This window comes from Canis lupus, chromosome 4, assembly GCF_011100685.1.
Source record: "Canis lupus familiaris isolate Mischka breed German Shepherd chromosome 4, alternate assembly UU_Cfam_GSD_1.0, whole genome shotgun sequence".
Classification (NCBI taxonomy): Eukaryota; Metazoa; Chordata; class Mammalia; order Carnivora; family Canidae; genus Canis; species Canis lupus.
Window position 1 is genome coordinate 40,721,115 of NC_049225.1, and position 24,110 is coordinate 40,745,224.

The 24,110-nt window shown below is 47.3% G+C and overlaps 1 protein-coding gene and 1 long non-coding RNA gene across 5 annotated transcripts in view; one reads left to right on the forward strand and one right to left on the reverse strand.

Moving 5' to 3' along the window:
• Positions 1–791: 791 nt before the first annotated feature.
• LOC111095542 lies at positions 792–18,481 on the reverse strand. 3 transcript variants are annotated; one of them, XR_005358181.1, is made up of 7 exons: positions 17,840–18,481; positions 14,886–14,978; positions 13,435–13,726; positions 12,343–12,550; positions 2,662–2,869; positions 1,879–2,092; positions 792–1,309 (listed from the first exon to the last, which is right to left on the reverse strand). It is a non-coding gene; the product is annotated as an uncharacterized LOC111095542 (long non-coding RNA). The 3 variants fall into 3 exon arrangements; XR_005358182.1 differs by having other exon boundaries at positions 12,343–12,455; positions 13,435–13,729; XR_005358180.1 differs by having other exon boundaries at positions 13,435–13,729.
• A 676-nt stretch (positions 18,482–19,157) lies between these two features.
• Positions 19,158–24,110, forward strand: part of SH3PXD2B (SH3 and PX domains 2B) — a 103,698-nt gene continuing 98,745 nt past the window's right edge. For both annotated transcript variants that reach the window (XM_038534749.1, XM_038534751.1), the window contains exon 1: positions 19,158–19,264. In XM_038534749.1, coding sequence (XP_038390677.1) covers positions 19,190–19,264 — 75 coding nt within the window. In that variant the 5' untranslated portion in view covers positions 19,158–19,189. The remainder of the gene's footprint in view (positions 19,265–24,110) is intronic.

A 24,110-nucleotide genomic window follows, 5' to 3' on the forward strand; every position in this document is an offset into this window, starting at 1 on the left:
TTCACGTGGAGCACGAGGCCACCCCAACAGATGAGGAATCACCCCCAGAGGCCGTAAGATACCCAAAACATTTCCCCATCTTGTTGCCATTATGTTCAAATTGACACCTGGCAGATTGCATAAGCAACTTTGAAGGCAGGGTCTGTGTCTTGTACCTTCCACGGGGTCTGAGTACAGGCCTATATAGAGATTTTCCACAAGCACTGTTGTTTGTGCAAACCCAGTGATGATGGTGGTGGGGATGATAGGCTTTGCACTTGCACGACTTTTGCACTTGCAGGGACTACGCAGGACTTTCTATTAGTCAATCATCAAACAGCTGGGGACTATGGAAACAGAAATCTAAGGTAGAGCACTTAACTTAAAGAATTTACAATCCAAACAGAGAAGCCAACCAGAATTCCAAAGGCATCAGCACAGGACAGAGGAAAAAGCATGGACTCTAGAGTCAGGCAGGCTTTAGTTTCAAACTCCTCTATTGCTTACTGCTATGTGACCTGGGAAAAATCCTTCACCTCTCTATGCCTCTTTTTTCCTGCTTACAGATGAAGTTAGTCATTCTTACCTCAACTTTTGTAAAACCATATAGTTCAGTAAATACTACTCCTTAATGAATGATCACCAGGGATATAATTCCAATAGTACATAACACTGTGGACTCACAATCCAATACTACACATGGTTGCATTCAAAAAATCCAGCAGCAGTCAATAAGTAAAAGTATTTGGAATATTTATTATAATTATTACTAAAGAGTTCTAATGGCAGGGAGTTACATCACATAGGGGAAATTTTACAGAAAATCCTGGCCATAGAGAAAAGGCTCCATAAAACCTCTCTAAAATTATGTTTTAAAAAAGAATGCTTATCTTTTACAGATATATATTGCAATATACACTACAAATAAACTGCTGTGATGACGGGTATTTGCTTCAAAATAATCCAGTGGGAAGGCAGTAGTATGGTGAAAGAATTAATGAAACGAGTGGCCAGAGGTCAAAGATCATTGCGCACATGGGACTTCAAAATTGTTTTATTCCTCATGTTTTTATTTGTATTATTCTCCATGTTTGAAATGTTTCATAATGAAAATTAGATTTTGAAAGCTCTCCAAAGAACCTTGTGAGAAAGATATGCTAATTTTCCTGTTTCGCAGATGAAGGAGATAGGACAGAGAGGTTAAGTTACTTGTCCAAGGTTACACAGCTTGTTTGGGCACAGTCAGAATTGAAAACTAGGTCAGCATAACTCCAGCTGAGGCTCCGACCACACCAGTCATTAGGGGAAAAATGACAAGACAACCAAGAATCTGCAAATGTTCACAGAAAGGTATATTTAGTTAAACCACTAAAAGGGAACAGTTTTAAGAAGCCTAAACTGAAGTACCAAAGGAAAATTTATTTTCTTTTAATCAGCAATTTGGTAGGGGTAGGAGGAGAACCGCTGCTCCTCTTCATCCTTCCTGCTTCTCTTTTCTCTTAGGCTCAGGGTTTCAGAAGGTCATAATAAATAATAATGGCAATAAATGTGCCCTATCTTGCCCTGGGTCTTCCAGAGATGCCTGCAGAGGCCTAGGCACAGGGCAGACCCTCCACAATCCCCATTTGGGGACTAAATGCGGAATAGAGGCACATGGAGGTTTCTTGGAGCCCAACAGCTAGGGTTCGAATCCACTTTGCCCCCTCTAGCTGTGTGACTTTGGGCAAGTCACTCGCTCCCTCTGATCCTCGAAGAGCATTGCATTGGGCAGGTTGGAAGAAGCATCTCCCATCCCTGCCTCCCTCTTGCAGAAGCAAGCCTTGTAGAATAACATTAAGCGTCATCCCAGCCCCCTATGTGAAACCATAATAAATTGTGAATGAGTGAAAACTCGCTTACAAAAGCTGGAGCTGAATCATTCCCTGCACCTTCCGCATCTGTGGGGGCTCAAGCAGCAGAAGGCAGATGAATGGGCTGTGTACACATCTTTGGCTCTGCAGCTCCAGCACAGCACCACCACCAGCTGACTCCCCTTTCCATGGAGGATCCAGAAGGGGCTCACCTGTGTGCCTGGGGCATGTTCTTTCTAGAAGACTGGGACCCAGCAGGGTACCTGCAATGGGAGTGCTGATCTCAACCATACAGAGCTTAGAGTGATGGGCTCTCTGACCCCTCATTTTATTTTTTTTTAAGATTTTATTTATTTATTTGAGGGATAACGAGAGAGAGAGAGAGAGAGAGAGAGAGAGAGAGAGAGCACGAGTGGGGTGAGGGGCAGAGGGAGAAGCAGACTCCCTGCTGAGCAGGAAGATGGACCTGGGGCTCAATCCTTGGACTCTGGGATCATGACCTAAGCCCAAGGCAGACGCTTAACAGACTGAGCCACCCAGGCACCTCGACCCCTTATTTTACTTGAGGAAACAATCAATTGAAAAACAAATTAGAGTCTGATGGGTTTGCCTTTCCTCCAGGACTCTGTCCACCCAGAGGCTGCTTTTGAGAAGTGACAAAGCCCTCTGGTGGTGAGTCAGCCTGATGCTGGAGGAGGTCCTCCCTGAACACGTAAGGAATAACAAAGCAGTGAGTGCCCCCATCTGGAGGGAGTCAGGACTATAGAACTCATGATTTAAGACCCAAGAGCCCATAGGGCCCCAAGCTGACATGATGGTTAGTAAAAGTTACCTTTTAGTGCACAGCTACTATGTGCCAAGCTCTCCTCATAAGCCATCCCATAGAATCCTCAGTAACCCTTCTAGTTCCCATCTTACAGAAGAGAAAACTGAGGCTTCCCGAAGTTTACTGGTCTGACCAAGGTCACTCAAGTATCCAGTAGCAGAACCAAAGTCCAATCCAGACCCACGAGTCCCAAAGTCCAGGCTCTATTTGCCAGCTGGGGAAGAAGAGAGGAAAAGAGTGAAAATAACATTTACTGAGCATCATCTGTGTCCCAGGCAGAGTGGCTCCCTTATGATAAGAGCTGCCAACACTTAACCATGTACTCACCCCTGTACTGTTGTAGGAGCGTTCCCCAAACTAACTAATTTAACCTTCATGATACCCCCTGAAATAAGTACTATTTGTATTCCCAGTTTATATGAGAAGCACGGGGGATAAGTAACCTACCCAGGGTCACATAGAGGTAAGCTGGGCTTGAAGCCTGAGCGTGTAACCTCCTTGTCTGCTCCCTCTCAGAGGAGCACTCACTGCCACATTCAACCATCCTGGGGCCACGGCTCCTGACTCCCATTCCAGAGATGAACCTGTGGTCACCAGGGGTTCATGCATCATTCTTGACGCTCCCTGCTCCCTCAGCCTCTCATCCAAGCCCTTAGCCAGCCCCGCTGACTCCATCGGAATTCAAATCATTTCAGAAGGTGGCAGCCGACTCCCTGCCAGAGCCAGGCACAGTGGCTGGGACAGTGAATCAGCCCTGGACCTGGAAGGTCCTCCTTTCCCTCCATCCCCACAGGATGCATCTTAAACTAGGCATCCCCACCCTGTCCTGAATGACTGTTCTTGCTCTTTGCCAGTCTCCTTGCCACCTCACCACCCCCACTCTGATCTGCTTTCCATCCCACAGCTGCAGAAATGCCAATCTAAGTATGCCTCATTGCACAGTGCTTTTGGGGTCCCCACAGCAACCTTCGGATCAAAATCTCAGCCCCCTGATGATCCCTGAGGGCGCTCGTGCTTCATCACCCTCCACATGTCTCACAGCCCCTCACTGTCACCGCTCATCCCTCAGGGTTAGTAATCAGGCTGCCCTTTGCATCAGAATAGCACACTGGCTAAGAGTGCAGTGATAAGCCAGATCACCCAAGTTCAAGTCTCAGCTCTGCCACTTACCAGCTGGGTGACCTTGGTCCCGTTATTAAACCTTTCTGGGCTTCATTTTCCTCATCTTTAGGAACAACACTACATTTGTCACAAGGTTGTTTAGGATGATATGTGCCAAACACCTAGTATAGGGCCTGGCTCGTAGAAAGTGCTAGGAAAATGCTAGCTTGTTATTTTAATTAAAATTCAGTTCCACCATTACTGATTATGATGAGGATAGGATGACTCATCAAATATTCCATTTTCTTCCTTATATTCCTCAGCCCCCTGAAGTGAGGCAGAGTCACATGGCCAGTCTGGCCAGTGACATGTGAATGGAAATGTCAGAGGTAACCATCAAGCTAAAACAGTGAAAAGCACATAGGCAATTCTCCCCTTGCCCCTTTCCCTTCCATGGCCACCAACAAAGCTCATGCGGAGATTTTAAAAAGACTTGAGATCCAATTTGCCCAATCACTGAGTCATCACGCAGAGAAGGGCAGCCTTGGAGAATTGCTAAGATACATAGCCAGCCTTAGGTGAGTGAGAAATGAATTCTTGTTGGTGAGATCTAGGGGTTGGTTGTTACCACAGCAGAGCTTAGCCCTTTCTGACCAATACATTGGTGGAGCAGGTTGCATAACCTTTGTAAGTTATTCTTAATTCCCTCAACTAAAATGGGGAATCACATTAGTTTCCTATGGCTGCTAAGCCAACCACCATGAATATGGTGGCTTCGAACAACAGAAAGGCATCACTTCGGTTTGCCACAGGAATGATAGCACGACCTACCTCATGAGGATTAGGTGAGCTCGTGCACATAAATGCACTACATGCACTGACATAGAAGGTGAAAAGAGCACCTCATTAAACAGCTTGAAGAGATTGCCTTTCTTACCCGCCCCCAGATATATTGAGATATAACTGACATATAACATGGTGTGAGTTTAGGGTGTACAAAGTGTTGATTTGATATACATATATATTGCAAAATTATTAGCACAGTAAGGTTAGTTAACACATTACCTTATGTAGTTACCATTTGTGTGTGTGTGTGTGTGTGTGTGTGATAAGAACTTTTAAGATCTATTCTCTTAGCAACTTTCAAGCATACAATACAGTATTGTTAACTAGAGTCAACAGGCTGTACATTACATCCCCAGGTCTTATTCATCTTGTAACTGGAAATGTGTGCCTTTTAACCACCTACACCCATTTCCCCCATCTGCAAGCTCATGACAATCACCAATCTATTCTCTTATTCTATGAGTTCAGGTTTTTCCACTCCATGTACAAGTGAGATCATACAGTATTTGTCTTTCTCAGTCTGACTTATTTCACCTAACACAATGCCCTTAAGTTCCATTCATGCTATCAGAAATGGCAGGATTTCTTTCTTTTTTATGACTGAATAATATTCCTGTGCTTACCTACACTATCTATCTATCTACATAGGTAGAGAGAGAGAGAAATATATATCACATTTTCTTTATCTAATCATCCATCTTAATAAGCAGGTTGTTTCCATGTCTTGGCTACTGTGAGTAATGCTGCAGTAAACATGGGGGTATGGAAATCCCTTCGAGATAGCAATTGCTTTTCCTTTTGGTATATGTGCAGAAGTGGAACTGCTGGGTCACATGGTTCTACTTTTAATTTTTGAGGAACCTCTATAGTCTTCCCCACATTGGCTGCACCAATATGAATTCCCACCAACAGTGCCCAAGATTTCCTTTCCTCCCCATCCTTGCCAACACCTGTTACATCTTGTCTTTTGGGGAGGGAGGAGCAGAGGGAGAAGCAGACTCCCTGCTGAGCAGGGAGCCTGATGTGGGGCTTGATCCCCGGAACCCTGGGATCATGACCTGAGCTGAAGGCAGACACTTAACCTTCTGAGTCACCCAGGCACCCCCAGGCTCTGCTTTTAATGAACAAGAAGAGAGCTATTATTGCTCGAGTAATTAAAAATTAATTTTTCAAATAGATTGAGGAGGATCTCTAGGAACTCATATGGAGTAGCTTATAAGATGTATTTTTAAGTGAAAAAAAGCAAAGTGCCAGAAAGTACTTACAGTATGTGATCTGTTCGTAAGAAAGAGAAATAAAACCTGCATACATATATGTATGCATACGTAGCTATATGTATTTGTCCTTTTTTGTTTTGTAAAAATGGAACACGGGAAAAGTAAGGCAGAAATAATAAAAATGAAAAAAAAACCCAAAGGTGACCCCCTCCCCAGATCATGTGCTCTCTCTCTCAAATAAATGAATTAATTTTTTTAAAGCAAAGCCTATAAGGCTAAAGGCTCTCTCAATATTTCCCCAGTCTCCCACACCCTCATGCCAGCCATCCCCAGAGTTTGGTGTTCCTCCCCCCAGACCCTTCCCCATGCATCCATGCAGCACGTGCACACTTGGAAAAGGTTTCTCTCCATAGATGGTATCACATTATAAACATGACTCTGCAGACCTGCTTTCTTGACTGAACAACGCGTGATTATTCAGTCATGTCTCCAGGTAGCGTCCCACTTTCCCTATCTAAAGAAATCCTTCACCTCCTGAAGGCCCAGCTCAAATGTCACACCCTCTTAAAGCCTGCCACGGTGTTACAGGACAGAAGTCATCCTTCCTACTCCTGTGCTCCTGCTGCCAATGACTTATCTTTAACTATAGCTTTCATCCTGATAAACTAATTATAATGGGAATGCTATATAAGGTATGTGCAGTGTCTGTGACAGACACCTTCGCATGACCCTAGGACAGTTGCGTGGTGAGTATGGGTGCTACTAAGAACAGGGCCCATGTCTTCACTTAACGTTCTTTCAACAAATATTAAGTGCAGACCTACTATATGCTAAGCTTGGGCGAGACACTGAGCATAGAGGGGAGGGAAAGACAGATGTGGTCTGCTGGTTGATTCTAAATGCAGTATCGGGTAGTAAATAGCGTGAATTCAACAGCCAGTTGCCTGGGTTCAGATCCTGGTTCTGTTCTTAGGAGCTACATGTGTGACCTTGTTGATCTTGCCTTTATGATTCTGGTACTTCCTTTATCACATTTTTTGCACTAATTTTGGTGTTTAATAAATATTTCATGAACATATTATTTACCTTTATTACTGAGGGGTTTGGGGCACCCCCTTTCAATTTTGCATCTGAAATGAGTGCTTCACTCAGCTCACCATAGTCCTTGCCTTGCCTTGTGAAATTATTTAATTCCTTTATGCCTAAGTTTCTCTTCTGTAAAATGGAAAGAACAATAGCACCTCCCTCTCAATGTTGCTGCAAGGATTAAATAAACTAATATATGTACAGAGATTAAACCAGAGCTCAGAAGTGTAAGTTGAGTATTAGCTGTCCTTATGACCACAGTGCCTGGGCCATAGGGAGCACGCAGTTGATGTTGGCTGTTAAATGAATACTGCAATAGTCACTGCATGCTTGGTGGCACCTCTTACCATCTTCACATCAAGTAGGATTTTCCCATAATCATCTACAATATATAATGGGCTCGGTGGTGCTCTTATATTTAAAACAAATCATCTATTCTTTTTAATCTCACAGTTCCTTTACAAAGGATGGAAAGGTTCCTCGCTCAGACCATTCTGCCTTCTTGCAAAACTCCACTCATCTTTGTCCATGATCACATCTTATCATTTCCCCAGCACACTCTCCAAGCCTCCAGGACCCCCTCCTTGGACCAGTAACAAATGCATCTCAATCACTCCTGTCACCATTGCCTTCATCATCTTGCTTCCTTTTCATGGTCACGCTAGTAATTCACGAAGGACATTTACAAAAAGCAGTCTTCTGTTGTACATCTTCTGTCAGAGCAGAAACCTCAGGAGCACAGGGCAGATCCTCCTCCCTCCTGACTTAGAATCTTCTGACCTAGAGCCATCCATCAACGAGCTCTTCCTTCCATTGGTTCCAGCCCCTCCCTGGGCTAGCTAGCTTTTAAATACAGCTCAATTATTAATCTTTCTTTCGTTGAATTGTTCCTTTTTCCTTTCTTACTCCATAACATATTAATGCTTTTTCTTCTATTTTCTGTTATTTTTACTTGCTTTCCACTCAGAATCTTGATATTCTACCCTCTAGCTTCCTTGCCTGTTTAGTTCAAAGCAACATATGCTGATCTCCATTCCGTGGGTACTTCCCGATTGTCCCCAGTGCCCTTTAATGTATCTATTTGTCAAGATTCCACCTTCCTGAATCCCCTTCCCTTATGATTAACTTCACTCCCAGTCACTGTGGCTTTTGCCACAGTCAAAGCCATCGTGGATCCTGGCTCCACTTACAGGAAGCTCGTCTACCCTGGCCTGTATCCCCAAGTCCTCCCGAGCCTCTCCGCGCCTACAGGAACCTCCACTGCCTGTCCCTCGCTCTGCTGAGAAAAGAACATGGCCCTGGGGGCTGCCAGACACTGGGAAACCGAGGTACCCCAGCAGAAATGCTAACAGCTTCTCAATCACAATCAGGGCACATTTCATTCATTTTCTCCTGGGTACAAGATCTACTCAGGAGAATGCCTTTTGCTTTAATTTTTCCTATTTCTAAGTAGTTTGAGTTTTTTCTTTTAGTTTAAATTAGTATCACTTATGTCTTTGTTTTATTGCCTTGTAGGCAAAACATGTGGGCAATACGTTATCTGTCTTTTGTGCTTAATTTAACTGTTCTTAGTGGCTACAAGTAGGATCTATTTTTGTAGTTGGTGCATGAACATCATAAAGAAGGTATATTCTTTATTTGCAAAGGACAAAGTTCCAGGTGTGTCCATGGCACCAATGATAAGGGCCACCCTCCATTAGGGACTTGTCAGGCTCTGTGCCATGCCCTTTCCACACATTTGCTCATGTAATCCCCCAGCACCCTGTAAGAAATGTCTGTTGTGATCCTCGACCTTACTGATGGGAAAACTAGGGCTTAGAGGGGTTCCATAACTTGTATACAGTTACAAAATGAGAGGTGTGGGGCTGAGATTCAAATTAAGTCTGATTGCTAAGCTTAGGCTAGCTTATGATTGAACTCTTCCCTATCAGGGACTCAGGAGCTCCTAGGGGACATAATGAGCCCCCCAGTTATGTGAAAAATGCCAGCATATGTGCAGATGTGCATTTTTCTGAAGCCAGGGATCACTGAGCTCATTAGATTCTCCAAAAAGGTCAAGAATCGCCGTTCTGTGTCCGTATGTACTTTTTTGTCTGTTTGGTTTACCAAAGATGGAGATGGGTGTCATAACATGCTCCTCTTGTCTTGAGCTTCTTTCTATTTCTTTCTATTCTGTTTTATCTATTTTGCTGCAATGGAGTTTCTTTTTATTCTGCTTTATCTATTTTTCTGCAATCACGGCCTAGGACTCATTCTATCAATGCAAATTGGACCTCTTTCTCAACATAAAATGACCGTCTACAACTAAATAACTACTTTTTAGAATCCAGGTTTACTACCCCTTGCAGGCTATATATCTGAGACCCCACATTTCCCTTCTCCAAACTCTGGTTCTATAAAGCACAAGTCCTCTTCCTGCCACTAGGACCATGGTTAGGCTCAAGAGAAACTTCAAGCCCATGAGACCAGAAACATGTGTCTAGAAATGAATTCCTACTTCCTCCCTATAGACATGCTTTTTTGGGATCCCTGGGTGGCGCAGCAGTTTAGCACCTGCCTTTGGCCCAGGGCGCAATCCTGGAGACCCGGGATCAAATCCCACGTCGGGTTCCCAGTGCATGGAGCCTGCTTCTCCCTCTGCCTGTGTCTCTGCCTCTCTCTCTCTCACTGTGTGCCTATCATAAATAAATAAAAATTTAAAAAAAAAAGACATGCTTTTTCTCTCCAACTCAAGTGAGTAATAGGCTCTGGGCTCCCTTGCTTCTTGGAAGAATTGAAACAGGCCTTTTTTCCTTCCCAAATCCAAGTAAGAACAGAGTTCCCCAAATAAGAACAGGCTTTAAGAAGAGGATGGAAAAGAAAGAAGCAGTTCTGATGATTTCTTGCTCCCAGCCAGGCTATGCTGGTCCATCTTGAATATACACTATCTCCCAGAACACCAATCAGATGAGGATATTTTGTGCCAGTAATGGAATGGGACAAAAAAAGACAACTCCTTAGTTCCCCCATTCCTCCCACCTGCTAGGCACAAAGTATTACCCAATCACCTAATTGCCCCACTTCTCGAAACCACCCAATCCAAAACAAACCCCCACATCCCCTAATACAGACCCCAACTCTCTAATAAGCCCCCTAACCTCTCTTACCAGATGCCATGGCTCTCCATGGTGTGTGTCCCACTCAATGGGACAGGTGGTACACCCAACTCTGTTTGCCCACGGATATGTGCCTGGGCTCCATGGCTGATGGGCATCACTAAGGGGTTTCCCCCAGGACAAAAAGAACCCTCCTCCCCAGATCTGAATCCATAGAAGGGATCTGTGTCCTCTCTAGAGCTACTGCTTGAGAAAGGATGGGAGGTCTGCAGAGACTCTGAGGATTACCAGAGGGGCTGCATCCTGACCTGCAGTGCCCCCTAAATGCCCCCAGAGATTCTGCACCCCTAGCTGAGTGTGAATGTGCTGAGCAGGGCACATGAAAGAACCATGTGGGCTAGAGCCATGGGCAGCTTCTCAAGAATGGCTAGACACGACAACCGGAGATAAGCTGCCTATTAGAGCCTAGGGGAGGGGTTTCCTTGAGAGTGGCTGAGATTAATTTACCCAACAACCCACCAGGTTACAGACAGTCAACAACTAGTTGATTTAAGAAAATTAAGAAACTAAGTCTTTCTTGGATACCTACATCTGTGGCCTGAGTTTTGTACCAGCTACACTGGATTAAGTACAAAGGTAGACTGATGGGACACTGGATGTCTTGATTAACTACAGGGCAGAGATAAGTCCGGCCTCCAGAAAACTCTGAATCCAGACCTGAAAGGAAGCCAGGACTCCATGTTCACCTCCCATCCCTGCTTCTCTCCACAGGTCAGTCTGATCCTTTTCTTCCATTTCACGTGACCCACCATTCAGTGCCCCAGCAGGAGATGCCACCTCACAGCTCCAAAATGTCCAGGCTGGGGTCCCAGGAAAGCAGAGCTTGATGTCAAGGGAAGCACTGGAGACTGGGATTCAGGGAGCAGGAGGGAGGCCCAGGACGGGGAGCCATTCAAAGATGTGTCACCAAGTGGCCAGAGCTTCAAGTGACTGGTTGCTTGATCCCACAGGCCCAGCTGAGGAGTCATCCTTCTGGGGGAAGGAAGGGAAAGCATCTCAAATGCCTTCTCACCATTCCTTGACTGTTCAATCTCTGAATCTGTGGTCTGCACCCAATCCTGTGATTAGGTGAGTCCTATTTATCCATCACTTCTCCACTTAAACATGACCTCCTCAGGGCAGCCAGCAGACATCTCGTTGGGTCTTCACATGGTGGGAGGGGCAAGGGAGCTCTCTCAAGTCTTACAAAGGCATTAATCCCATTCATGAAGGCTCTGCCTCCCAAAGGCCCCCCTACCTAATATCATTACCTTGGGGGCTAGGTTTCAACATATGAACTTGGGGTGCAGGGGTCACATTGAGATCGTAGCATCATCATAGTCTCTCCAGGATCCAAGCTGGCAGAGCAGCCACCATCTGGGGCATTGCCAGGCACAGAGTAGAGGTGAACTTGACTACTTTCCCTTCTGCCTGGAAGTGACACGCTTTGCTTCTGTTCACATCGCAATGGCCAAGCAAGTCTCATAACCCACTCTGAATAGTGGGTGGAGGACTGCAAGCCAAGCCAGAATCTATTCTCATTCTGGCAGACAGAGCGGACTCTGTAAAACATACATCAGGTCATGCTGCCCCTCAGGGTCAAAACCAGGATTCCATGGTCCTGACAAGGCCCTCTGGAAGTCAGCACCCCATTACCTCTCTGACTCCATGCATCCTGCTTCTCCTTCCTTTCCCTGCTCCCTTCCAACTATGCTGACTTCCTTTCTGTTCTGAGGCATTCGAGCCATGCTCCTGCCTTTGCACTGGCTGTTCCTTCCTTTTGGAGGGTTCTTCCTCCAAGCACAGGCATGGCTCACTGCCTCACCTTCAAGTCTGTACTCAAAATCGCCTCCTCAATGAAGCCTACCTGTTCCACCCTATTGAAAATTGCCTCCTGCTCTCCTGACGCCCAACCTCTTAGTTCCCATTAGCCTGCCCTATTTTTATTTTGCTCCTAACACTTTTTACCTTCTAACATGCTATACAATTTCCCTATTTCTTATGTTTATTGCTAGAATGTCGGTGCCACAAGAAAAAGGATCTTTACCTGTTTCATTCAATGATGTATCCCAAGCATCTCAGGCAATGCCTGGCACATATTAGGGACCCAATAAGTTCTGTGTGTGCAAGTGATAAATACTTATGTACGAGCAATAAATAAATACCAGTGAATATATACGTAGGCTCCCTGAGCTACCTGTGCTTTGGGATCATGCTCTGACACGCTTTATCTTAAGGGGCAAAGCTGAACCATAACCTTCATATTCAATGCAACAAACTTCTGGGTGACCAAACAGACTTACCTGGCAGTTGGGCCCTAGGTAGCACTGGGGATGATCAAACAGCAATTGTTCCCCCAGGAGCAGGAGAGTGAGGATGCGCTGGCAGCGGCGACAAGCTGGCTGCCACCTGGTGGCTAGATGAGGAAATGCACCCAGTCTCATTTAGCGAAGCTGTTCAAGGACAGGTAACCTCTACCTTTTAATATCTCTCTGCAAGTTTCTCTAGACTCTGTGAACAAGATAGGTGTCACAGGCGTGGTCCCCTCAGAGGTCTCCGGTACGTGTGCCCATTGACCTGAAATGTAGCCCAAACTCTTTCTGCAATCAACACGATCTCTCACACATCCATTTGTTTATCTGTTCATTCCTTCAACAAACATTTGCTGGGCAGTTGCCAGGGGTCCAGACTCAGGGGAAGAAGAGAGAGGCCCTGCCTTTCTTGTGGGGAAGAAAGTCACTCATTTATTCGACAGTGATTTACATACTACAAGCCCACAAGCGTTGTGCTGGCATTGTAGATAATAACCAATGATGAGACAGCTGAACTGACCTAATGAACCTGATGTTCTATTGACAGATAAATAAAAGCATGAAACAGTGATAGGCGCTGTGAAGGAAATGCATGGAGGAGAGAGATGAGGTGGGCTACTTTAGTAGGGAAGATCTCAGAACAGATGACATTTGATGTGATGAACACAGGCTATTATATGTTGGCAAATTGAATTTAAATAAAATATATATATATTTTTAAAAAAAGAATAGATGACATTTAAACTGAGGCCTGAAATATAGGAATGGGCCAGTCAAGGGGAAAGCATCCCAGGAGGAGGGAACAGCGTGTGCAAAATGGTGTGTATTCTAGAATGGAGAGAAGGCCAGAATGGCTAGAGGGTAGTGTGCCAGGGAGAGGGGATGAGACGAAGTCAATATGGGGGGAACCTGGTGGGGGTTTGGCTATAGTGAGGCCTTGATCTTTATAGATATTATCTAACTTAACTTTTCTAAAGACCCATCTGGCTGGAGACAGTGGCTTTTGGGGTGTCGGTCCATTTGGGCTACAATAACAATACTATAGATTGGTTGGCTTATAAACAACAGAAAGTCATTTCTTACCATTCTGGGAGCCAGGAATTCCAAGACCAAGGTGTTGATTTGGAGTCTGGTGAGAGCCCACATCCTAGCTTATAAACAGCAGCCTTTTCACTGTGTCCTCAATGAAGACAGAAGGAGTGAGGGAGCGCTCTGGAATCTCTTTTATAAGGGCACTCATCTCATTTCATGAAAGCTCCATCCTTGTGACCTAATCACCTCCTAGAGACTCCCGCCTCCAAATAACATCAAATTGGGAATCAGATTTCAGCATGGATCTGAAGACACAAACATTCACTCTGTAGCAGAAAGATATCTACTGAATGAAGAGGAGAGGGTATGAATATTAAGAAAACATCAGTCCTATCCTCAAGTGAGGTCTTACTGAACATGGGTTAGGGCACCTAACAGGTCTGAATTCAGATCCCAGCTTCATCACTTTTCTGTGCTATGACACTGGGCAACTTCTCTGAGCTTTGCTTTTCTCACTTGAAAATGGGAAAAATAACACACCATGAGTTTCTTTGACAAATTAGATAGGGAATTGGGTAGGGAATGTCTGGTGCTATATATAGTACCTGGTCCGTGATCAGACACACACGTGTCACTTTACACACACATCCCTTTACAAAGTGAGGAAAAGACAGATATAGGCACAATTTATGAACACAAAGTAGGTAGGGCTGAAAGCAGTACTAAAGGATCCAGGTCTGGAGGCCTTGAATGCCAATCTATAGCACATGAACATCTATGAGCAGTGGGAGCCAGTGAGGGTTTCTGAGCAGGGGAGGATTATGGACAGAGCTTCCTTTTAGGAAGAAGATAATTATGGAAGCCAGGAGAAGAGAGAAGATGGAAGGAAAGTGTGCTTTCCTTCTTCAGACTCTGAAATGTAACTTTACTCAAGCTCCTCACCACCTCCTAGGCTCTGCCCTGCAGCCTGGGCACCTGGAACTTTGCTTTAAGGCTCACTTCCTTACAGCCCATGATCTATTTCCCAGGACCACATGTGCCTGGCCACTGAGCATTTGTAGGTTTGGCTGTGTTTGTTATGAGCATCTTGCTGTGCTAGTCAATCAGATGACAGTCTCAGAGGGAAAGAATCTCTCCCTGCCTTTGTTCTTAAAAGAGGTCTGATTCCATCTCAGACAGTCGATGGGGGGTGTGGGAGAGAAAAGGAGCAGGGCCTCAGCTCCCTGGGCCCGGCTGTCCATCCGGGGGACTTGGGATTTGGGAGTACAGCCTGACATCCAGGTAGATAACAAAAATCACAAAAAGACCAGAACCTAATTCGGGTTGATGGACTCCATGCCCCTCAAATGTGTAGCCCTCCTCCCAAATACACCCACCATATGGAATTCTGTGGTCTGTCAGCTTCAGCATTGATTTTCTATGGTCTACAGCTCTTGAGCTTGCAAAATGCACTTCTAGAACAGAAATTTTAAAGAATTAAGTCAGCTAAGCAGCAAATTTACCTTTTTCTCTGCTCTGTTCTCTTCACAGCCCAATCAGGGAAAATGCAGTGTTCCCAGGAGTATGGACACAGTGAAGCTTGGTGGAAGAGGTCTCTGGGGAGTGAGTAGGGACAAAAGTAAGCCCAGCCCAGGAGAGAATTTAGGTTAAAGAGATGGAGATGGATTTATTCTTCTCACAGGCATTTCCTCAGGGCCTCTCAATGCTAGTCTGTGCCAGATGCTGGGGGACTTGAGACAAATAGGACACATTCCAGCTCCTTGGGGGCTCAGAGTCTGGCAAAGGAATCAGATCTATAAGAAGGCAATAATGGCTGTGACAAGGCATGATGATAGCTGGAAGGAGGATGGTGGGGAAGCAATTATACATCTGGGATGAAGGGCTTCCTGGAGGAAGTGACATCCAAGCTGGGCTTTGAAGGCTGAATAAGAGGTCACTAGCAGACAGGGTAGGGAAATGAATCGCTTACACTAAGGTATACTAGGAGGAAAAAACAGAATATATTTCCTTCTGAAAATCACAAGTCATTTCTATTTGGGGGATATAGGGAAAACAGAGGCAACTGGTAGGAGATGAGACTGGACATAAAATCAGGGGCGAAAAAGAGGATCAGGACTAGGAAAGAGTAGATGTAGTTCATAGCAAAGTTGGTATTAAATTAGGATTGAGGGGATCCCTGGGTGGCGCAGCGGTTTAGCACCTGCCTTTGGCCCAGGGCGAAATCCTGGAGACCCAGGATCAAATCCCACGTCGGGCTCCCGGTGCGTGGAGCCTGCTTCTCTCTCTGCCTGTGTCTCTGCCTCTCTCTCTCTCTCTCTCTCTCTCTCTCTCTGTGACTATCATAAATTTAAAAAAAATTTTTTTAAATAAAAAAAATAAAAAGGATTGAGGGCAGCCCCGGTGGTTTAGCGCCACCTTCAGCCCGGGGCGTGATCCTGGAGACCCAGGATCGAGTCCCACATCGGGCTTCCTGCATGGAGCCTGCTTCTCCCACTGTCTGTGTCTCTGCTTCTCTCTCTAGCCGTGTCTCTATGAATAAATAAATAAAATCTTTAAATAAATAAATAAATAAATAAATAAATAAATAAATAAATTAGGATTGAGGGACGCCTGGGTGGCTCAGTGGTTGAGTGTCTGCCTTCAGCCTTCAGCCCAGGGTGTGATCCTGGGATCGGGAATCGAGTCCCATGTCGGGCTCCCTGTGAGGAGCCTGCTTCTCCCTCTGCCTATATCTCTGTCTCTCTCATGAATAAATAAATAAATCTTTTCACTAAATAAATAAATAAATAAATAAATAAGTAAGTAAATTAGGATTGAAATTTGGATGCACTTAAAGGGAGATGTTTAGCAGTCTCAGATCAGCTAATAGCAAAATAACAAAAATACATGTACTTATGTGTATTATCTCACTTAGACCCCCAGTGAACAAGCCATCTTACAGATCAGGAGATAGAGTAGAGAGAGGTCACGTGACTTGCCCAAAGTCACACAATTGGTAAATGGTGGTTGCCAGGTGCTGAGGGAGGAGGAATGGGGAATGCTCGCTTCAAGGGCACAGAGTTTCAATTTGGGAAGATCAAAAAAATCCTAGAGATGGATGTTGGTGACAGTTGCACAACAATGTGAATGTTCTTAATGCCACAGAATGGAACACTTACAAATGGTGAAAATTTTGTATCACCTACATTTTACTACAATAAAGAAGAAGAAAAGAGAGACAAAGGAAGTGCAGGGAAAGATGCAAGTATTGCACCTTCTGCTACAGGCAGGTAAGAGGAAAGTCTGTCTTCCCAGGCCAGGCCTGCCACAGCAGAAGAGGTAAGCAAGCACAGGAGGGCTGAGGTCCCAACTTCGCCATTCAGTGTACGACTCGGCCAGGTCGCATTGCCTTTCTGGGAAAACCGAGGAAGCTGGCTGATTCACAGATTTCCTCTAGCGGCTGCCTTCTGTGGTTCTGCCTTATTAGGAAGGCTTGGCTCATTCAGAGGATGAGGTAAAAGGAACAGAAAAGCCAGGCCTTTAACATACTGGACATTTCCAAGGATGTGACTTGCAATTATGCTTCAGAAGAATGTCCCTTACAGAAATGGTATCAGTGAAAGTCCTGGTGTTCAATGGGTGACTCTCTCAACAGGGCCACTGGGGGACGTTTACCTAAGGGTCCACTTACAAAGGTGTGGGCAGAGCTTGGGGAACCATGAGGAGATAGTGCAGTGCCCAGAGCTCTTTCCCACTAAGTGGAACTCTTAACACGCTTAGCGGGTTAAAAGTGGTTCCGGGAACCCTAAGGGAGAAGGTACGTGCAAGGCCACCTTTGGTAAGCACAACCGTGCAGGAAGAGAACTCAGGAAATTAATACCCAGACCTCTCTTTTCTTCTGCTCAATCTCCTGCCAGGGCCTCCCATTGGCCAAGCCCACCAGGAAGCGGAGTACAAGGAGCCCATGGGTGAAATCAGCACAGGCCATCCTCTGGGGCCAGGGCAGGGTGGTTAGAGGAGAAGGAAAGAAGTTGGAGGGAATCCCTGGGTGTCTCAGCGGTTTGGTGCCTGCCTTTGGCCCAGGGCGCGATCCTGGAGTCCCGGGATCAAGACCCGCGTCAGGCTCCTGGCATGGAGCCTGCTTCTCCCTCTGCCTGTATCTCTGCCTCTCTCTCTCTCTCTCTCTCTCTCTCTATATATATATATATATATATATATAGTGAATAAAAAAATAAAATCTTAAAAAAAAATTTTTTTTAAAGGAAGGAAGTTGGAGAGACAAATAGTAGGGTGGATCCAAAGTGAATCTGCACTAAACTATCCAGGGATTTGGCCAGGGCTGCTGGGAAGCATCCTCCCCTGGATGACCCCTACCATCATTCAAAGGGTGACCTTGCCCCCAGGGTGGGAAGGAGCCCAGGGCTCTTTCAGGCCTACAGGGGAGCTATGCAGTTTGTTGGAAAAAGCCCCCACTTACTAGCGTGACAGCATGGGCCAGGCTTCTATCCCAGGATCGATGCGTACATTCGTTCAGATGTTTGTTCAGCCAACACCTGAAAACTACTCCCAGCCAAGCCAGGACAAGGAGGCACTAGATGAAGAAACGTAGAGCTGCCCCAGCCACCTTAGCTTGCAAAATATGCCGAGAGCCAGACAGTGATGGGTTCTTTCCACCAGTTCTGTGAGTCTGGAGCCTGCTCTCAGTCACCTCCTCTGTAGTATGGGCCAACCGCCGGTTCCTCCCAGAGTTGTCTTGAGGATTCACAGGGAACATTTCAGAAAAGCAGAAGGCACTGCACGTGCAAAGGAGTACTTGGCCCACATTTGGGAATCAATGGCTCTGTTACCAAGCACCCATTTGCCCCACGCTCATATCCACCACCCTATGACGCGGTTCGGCTACGTCGATTATATTGGACTTGCCTTTGTTGCGCCTTCTGTCTCCCTCTCTCCCCATCTCTCAGACTGTACACCTAGGAAAAGAAGCTGCTGGCCTCTCGCTACTCCCTGAATCCCCAAGGCTTGGGTCTGAGTTTAAAACTGCCAGCATCGGGATCCCTGGGTGGCGCAGCGGTTTGGTGCCTGCCTTCGGCCTAGGGCACTATCCTGGAGACCCGGGATCGAATCCCACGTCGGGCTCCTGGTGCATGGAGCCTGCTTCTCCCTCTGCCTGTGTCTCTGCGCCTCTCTCTCTCTCTCTCTGTGTGACTACCATAAATAAATAAAAATTAAAAAAATAATAAAAAATAAAACTGCCAGCATCTCTACCGCGGCCAGACACTGCCAACGGCTTCCCACGCGTCTTCACGCGGCAGGCAGGCGTTCCAGGCCCATTTCACAGATGAAGCAACTGAGGCCGGAGAGGTTAAAGCGACTTGCCCCAGGCCACGGAATAGACTGCGGGAGAGTCGGAATCCGAACCCGGGATTCAGATCCGGCTCCCGAGCCGGCGAGTGCGGGGGCGAGTGTGCCGGTGGGTCAGCGACTGGGCCGGGCCGCCGGGGCGGGGCGCGGGGACAAAGGCGCGGCGCGGCCGGACGCGGGCCCCCCGGGGCGGCCGCCGGGGCGGGAGCGGGGCCGGGCCCTTTAAGGGGGCGGGGAGCGGCGCGGGGGGCGGGCCGGGGGCGGGCCGGGGGCGGGGGCGGCGGGCCGGGCCGAGGGCGCGCGGAGCGCAGGGCGGCGGCGGCGGCGGCGGCGGCGGCTCGTGCTCGGTCGGTGCTCGCCCGCCCGGGCTCCGGATAGCGCTCGGCGCCCGCTCCCGGCCCCCGCGGCCGCCCCGCCCCGCCCCGCCCCGCGCCGCGCCGCGCCGGGCCCGCGGACGACGGCCATGCCGCCGCGGCGCAGCATCGTGGAGGTGAAGGTGCTGGACGTGCAGAAGCGGCGGGTGCCCAACAAGCATTATGTGAGTGCCGCGCGGCCCCCACGCCCCCTCGAGCCCGCGCCCCGCCCGGGCCGACCGAGAGCCCCCCGGCTCCCAGAACTTCCCAGCCCGCCGGCCCCCTCCCCCTCCCCCTCCCCCTCCCCCTCGGCCCCGCTGCGGCGCGCCCGGGTCTCTCCCAGCTCCTCCCCCTCCCCCTCCTCTCTTTTCCCGGTTCTGCCCCCCTCCTTCCCGTCCTCCCGCCTCGCCCCCCCCCCCGCTCGTCCCTCGGCAGCTGCTCTCCTCCTTTCCGTGGCCCCCTTGTGCCCCCACTCCTCCTGCCCATCTGTGGAAAAGTCTGGCCCCGGCCAGTGTAGGGGACAGAGAGACAGAAAGAGGGGGAGGGGGGAAGAGAGACCCAGAGAAGCTCCTGTTCCCCGGCCACCCGCCCCTTCCCCCTGCCCAGAGGCACCCAGGCCCGCAGCGCCTGGCCACAGGTAGCCCCTCCAGGGATCGCCAAGTTTGGCGTCGTCCTTTTGGAGCATCCAGCCTGAGCGATCTCAGAGAATGGGTCCTTTGAGTGCCCGCACCGTGAAAAGATTAAAAAAAAAAAAAAAAAAAAAGTCCCTGCCCTCTTGCTCCAATAACTTCTGTTTAAAAATGTAGGAAAGTTTTCTCCTGGTACCTCCCTCTGTAAAATGAGAATCTTGTTTAGAGCTGGTGAGGACTTGAGAAAATGGGCCAGTACCCTCATTTTGCAGATGGGAAGGCTGAGGCTCAAAGAAGCTGCAGGTTCTAGAACATGGGAGCTGCATTCAGGCCTTCCTTGCCTCTGGAACGTGTTCCAGGGGGCGGTAACCCCCACTTGGGAAGTGGATTCTGCAGCAGTTTAGGACCTGAATCTGGGTTCAGGGGGGCCCTGGGATCACCTTAGAGATTTTGGGTGGAGGGATAATGGGTCTGTGGGATGTTGGGCCCAGGTGAGGCCTTGGGAGGCCTCCTTACTGGAGGGAAGGGGACTATGGTGTCTCTGGTGGTGAGAAGGGGGCAGTGGCAGCGCCTAGCTGCAGAGAAGTTAACCAGGAAGGAAAAAAAGAGCAAGAGGGAGGGAAAAAATCCTAACAAAGAAGTGTAGAACAATGAATAGCAAAGGGCGTTGGCTGGCTAAATTCAGCTCCTTGGCCTCCCTGCAAGTCTCCTCTGGATCTATTTTCTTATGAGCCTCATTCTTATAAAGCAGATCTACATGCCCTCCATGAATAGCCTATAAAACCTGAAAGGAGATAACCGGAATCCACTCTGCACTCTCCACGAGAAAGGGTGTGCTGTGTGAGTCCGTATTGTTATTGGCTGCGCAGCCAGTTATTCAGCCCTTAGCCAGGCGGTGGGAAGCTATTTCCTGGACCTGTGGCATCTTTAAATAGAGTGAAGTTTCCCTTGATTCCACAGCAGAGCTAAATTGTCTTTTTTTGTTGTTAACTGTTTCAAATGCTGCCAAATCTTGGTTTCTTGTTTGAGCTTGTTGAGTGTGTAACTGAGTTGCCTTTTTGGTATGAAGACAGTTTTCACCAACATGGCAACAAGATGAGTCTAAAATTCTCCATGCCTCCTCCCACCCAATCTGTGAGTGGGCAGAACCAGAATAGATACAGCCACCACAAACTGGGCATCATCATCCACTAACTCTCTCCTGCCCGTTCCCAACACACACGTAGGAGACTGAGGTTCTTGAGCCCATTTGACAGATGAGGAAACCGAGGCTGAGGAAAATGAGGTCCTATGCCTGAGATCACAGTCCCGGACAGAGCAAAGATGTCAAACCAAGTCTTTTGGACCCCAAAAAGTGGGGTTCCACTAGACCCTGCCACTTCCTAGATCCCATACCTTCATAGTTTCCTTAAGCAAAGTCCCCTTAAGAACCAGGAAGTCTGACATCATTTGTGATCACCCTGTGGCTTTTCATTCTCTGCTTAGTCAGATTCATCCCTGCCAGCTTTTTGAAGGTTCTGCAGCTTTAAGGGGCATCTTGCTTAGCTTTCCATCACTTTTTAGGGGCCCCTTGAAACAAATTAAAATACAGATTTGGGTTGAAATCTTGGCCTCCACTTGGTAGCTGTGTAGCCTTTCCGAGCCTCAGTTTTCTCATCTGTACCTGGGGGTAATGGTGCCCACTTCCTAGAAGGAGGGACCACATGACACCAGGGCTGTTGTTGTGCCTTAGCTGTTAGAGCCTGCCTCTCTGCTCCATGGCTTCCATGTCACTTGGATTGGGAATGTGCCAAAGTCACATGTGGAGAGATTTCACCAAAAACTTGTTTTTCTGCATGTGGGTTTAGTTATCCTTGTGACTCATGGGGGCTCTCTCCCTTGTATCCAGCCGTTTGGTTTCATCAGATGAAGAGGGGCGATGGGTTGAACTGAAGCCTGAGGCATCCATAGGAACGGGGCAGATTTCATGCCATGATAGCAGAGGACCTGAACCCACTAGAAACTGCCAGTGCCTCCTTCTCTTGTTCTCGAGACATATCCAGCCCACCACTCTGGAAGAAATGGAGGTCACTGTTGGTGTGTGCCTAGACTTCCATCCCACTTGATATCCCTTCCTCTGAACCTGGCCCAGCCACCCTGGAGAGAAAGCATGGCGAGGGGAGTGAGACAGTCCTGAGCTCTGCCATTTCCTGCTGTGTGACATTAGGCAGGTTGATATATCTCTCTGAACTCCATCTTCTATAATCTTCAAGCTGTAAATGTTGTTCCTTCCCTCTGGGGCAGAATTTCTCAGCCTCAACACTGTTGACATTCTGAGCCAGATCATTCTTTGCTATGCAGGGCTGTCCTGAGCATTGTAGAATGTTTAGCAACATCTCTGGCTTCTACCCACTAGGTGCCAGTAGCATCCCCCTCCTGAATTGTGACAACCAAAATTATCTCCAGACATGTCCCCCAGCAGCGAAATCACACATCTCTACCCTCCACCCCATGCCCGGTGCCGGAACCACTGAGTAAGAATATACAGATCCATGACAGGAGAATTCTGTTAACCATGCCCCCTAGTTTTCCACTACCCCCTCCCCATTTGCAGCTACCTTGGCTACCGCCTGTTCATCACTCAGCTGCCTTAGAAGGAACAGGTCACAGGTACTATAGATGTCATGGAGAACTGCACCTGAGCTCAGGGCTGAGTCACCTGTTCCCCCTGAAATGATATCTTCTCCATGATCAGGGTGGCATCCTCTCCATGCCAACCCCACCCTCCTTCACCTGTGGGCATAGACATCGTCAGTGGGCCCAGGGGCAGAGGCACAGGCCAGGTCTGAAGAATGCAGGGGTAGAAATTCCCAGGACCTCCGAGATCCCAACAGTTGGGTAAGGGTTATTGTAGATGATAATATGATTTGGAGAGGCTCCCCTGAAGCCGCCTCCTTCTATCAGAGGCAGGAAGATTGAAGGCTCAGGGAGCTGTTCCCCTTTCATGCTAGCACCTTTCCTTTCCCAGAGCCCAGGGCTTTCTGAATGAATGGAAAGGGGGCTTTCAAGTGTGATGGCCTGGGGAGACCCTCCCTGGCTGGGTTATCTTCTGGCTTGAAGAGAGAAGGAAGTGCTTGCTCTCTGTAGGTTTTGCAGGATCACCCCATTTCCTGCACTGGAGTGGGATATACAGAAGCCTTGGATTTAGAAGAGAGTCCCTGGCTGCAGGAGCCAAGCTTGCTCTGTCTTGAGATCTTTCGACGTTAGGAGGAGCAAGATGGTAGTAGTAGTTACAGCAGCAGTAATCATAATGGCTGAAATTTGATCAGTTGTTGTGGGCCAGGCACTGGATTAAGCTCTCTGTATAATTTAGTCGGCACAACAGTCCTTTAAAATAAGTCTTTTTTCACTATATTAATACACTACTTCAGGTATACAAATACATAAAATCAAAGTAACTATCCACCATCCAGCTCTGTCAGATGTTCACATTTTACCATGTTTCAGATCACTATTTTTTGTTTTTTAAGAAATAAAACATGGCAGATGCAAAGCCCCTGTGTATCCTCCCTAACTCTCCCCCCACCCCAAAATGAACCAGTGTCCTGCATTTGGTGTTTATCATTCCCATGCATTTTCAAAAATAGGTTATTAGATCTACTAGATAGACTTTTTTTTCTTCCAACAGCTTTATTGAGGTATAATGTACATGCCATAAAATTCACTCCTGTTAAGTGTATGGTTTGCTGATTGTTTTAGTGAATTTTTTTTAAGATTTTTATTTTATTTATTCATGAGAGACAGAGGCAGAGACATAGGCAGAGGGAGAAGCAGGCTCCCTCTGGGGAACCCGACGTGGGACTCGATCCCAGGACCTCAGGATCATGACCTGAGCCAAAGGCAGATGCTCAATCACTGAGTCACCCAGGCATCTCTGTTTTCGTGAATTTATAGAGCTGTATGACCACCACTGCATTCCAATTGTATAATCTTTGTATCACCCCCAAAGAGATCCCTGGGACTTGTCTGCAATCAATCCCCATCCCACCCCAGCCCTACACACTTTTTAATGTTTTTATCTTTTTAGCACTGCCCCAAATCATGTATTGAGTGTTTTAAAACTATATAAAGACATCCTTTTGAGATCTATGCTGATACATGTGGCCCCAGTTCATTTTAAGTGCTATTTAATATTCCATTTATATATACTACTATTTATCCTAGTTTCTGTTGGGGACTTTCAGGGTGTCCTCAGCGCTACAGACCCAGGCAGCTGCTTCCTGCACATGTACCTATGATGGGGTTGCTGCGTTGTCCCCTTTACATTTATAGGCCATGGAGCAGTGTCTGTGCATCCCTTTGCTGTGTGTCCTTACTAATATCCTGAATGGTCGGACTTTTCGTTTTGGCCAATCAGCTGGGT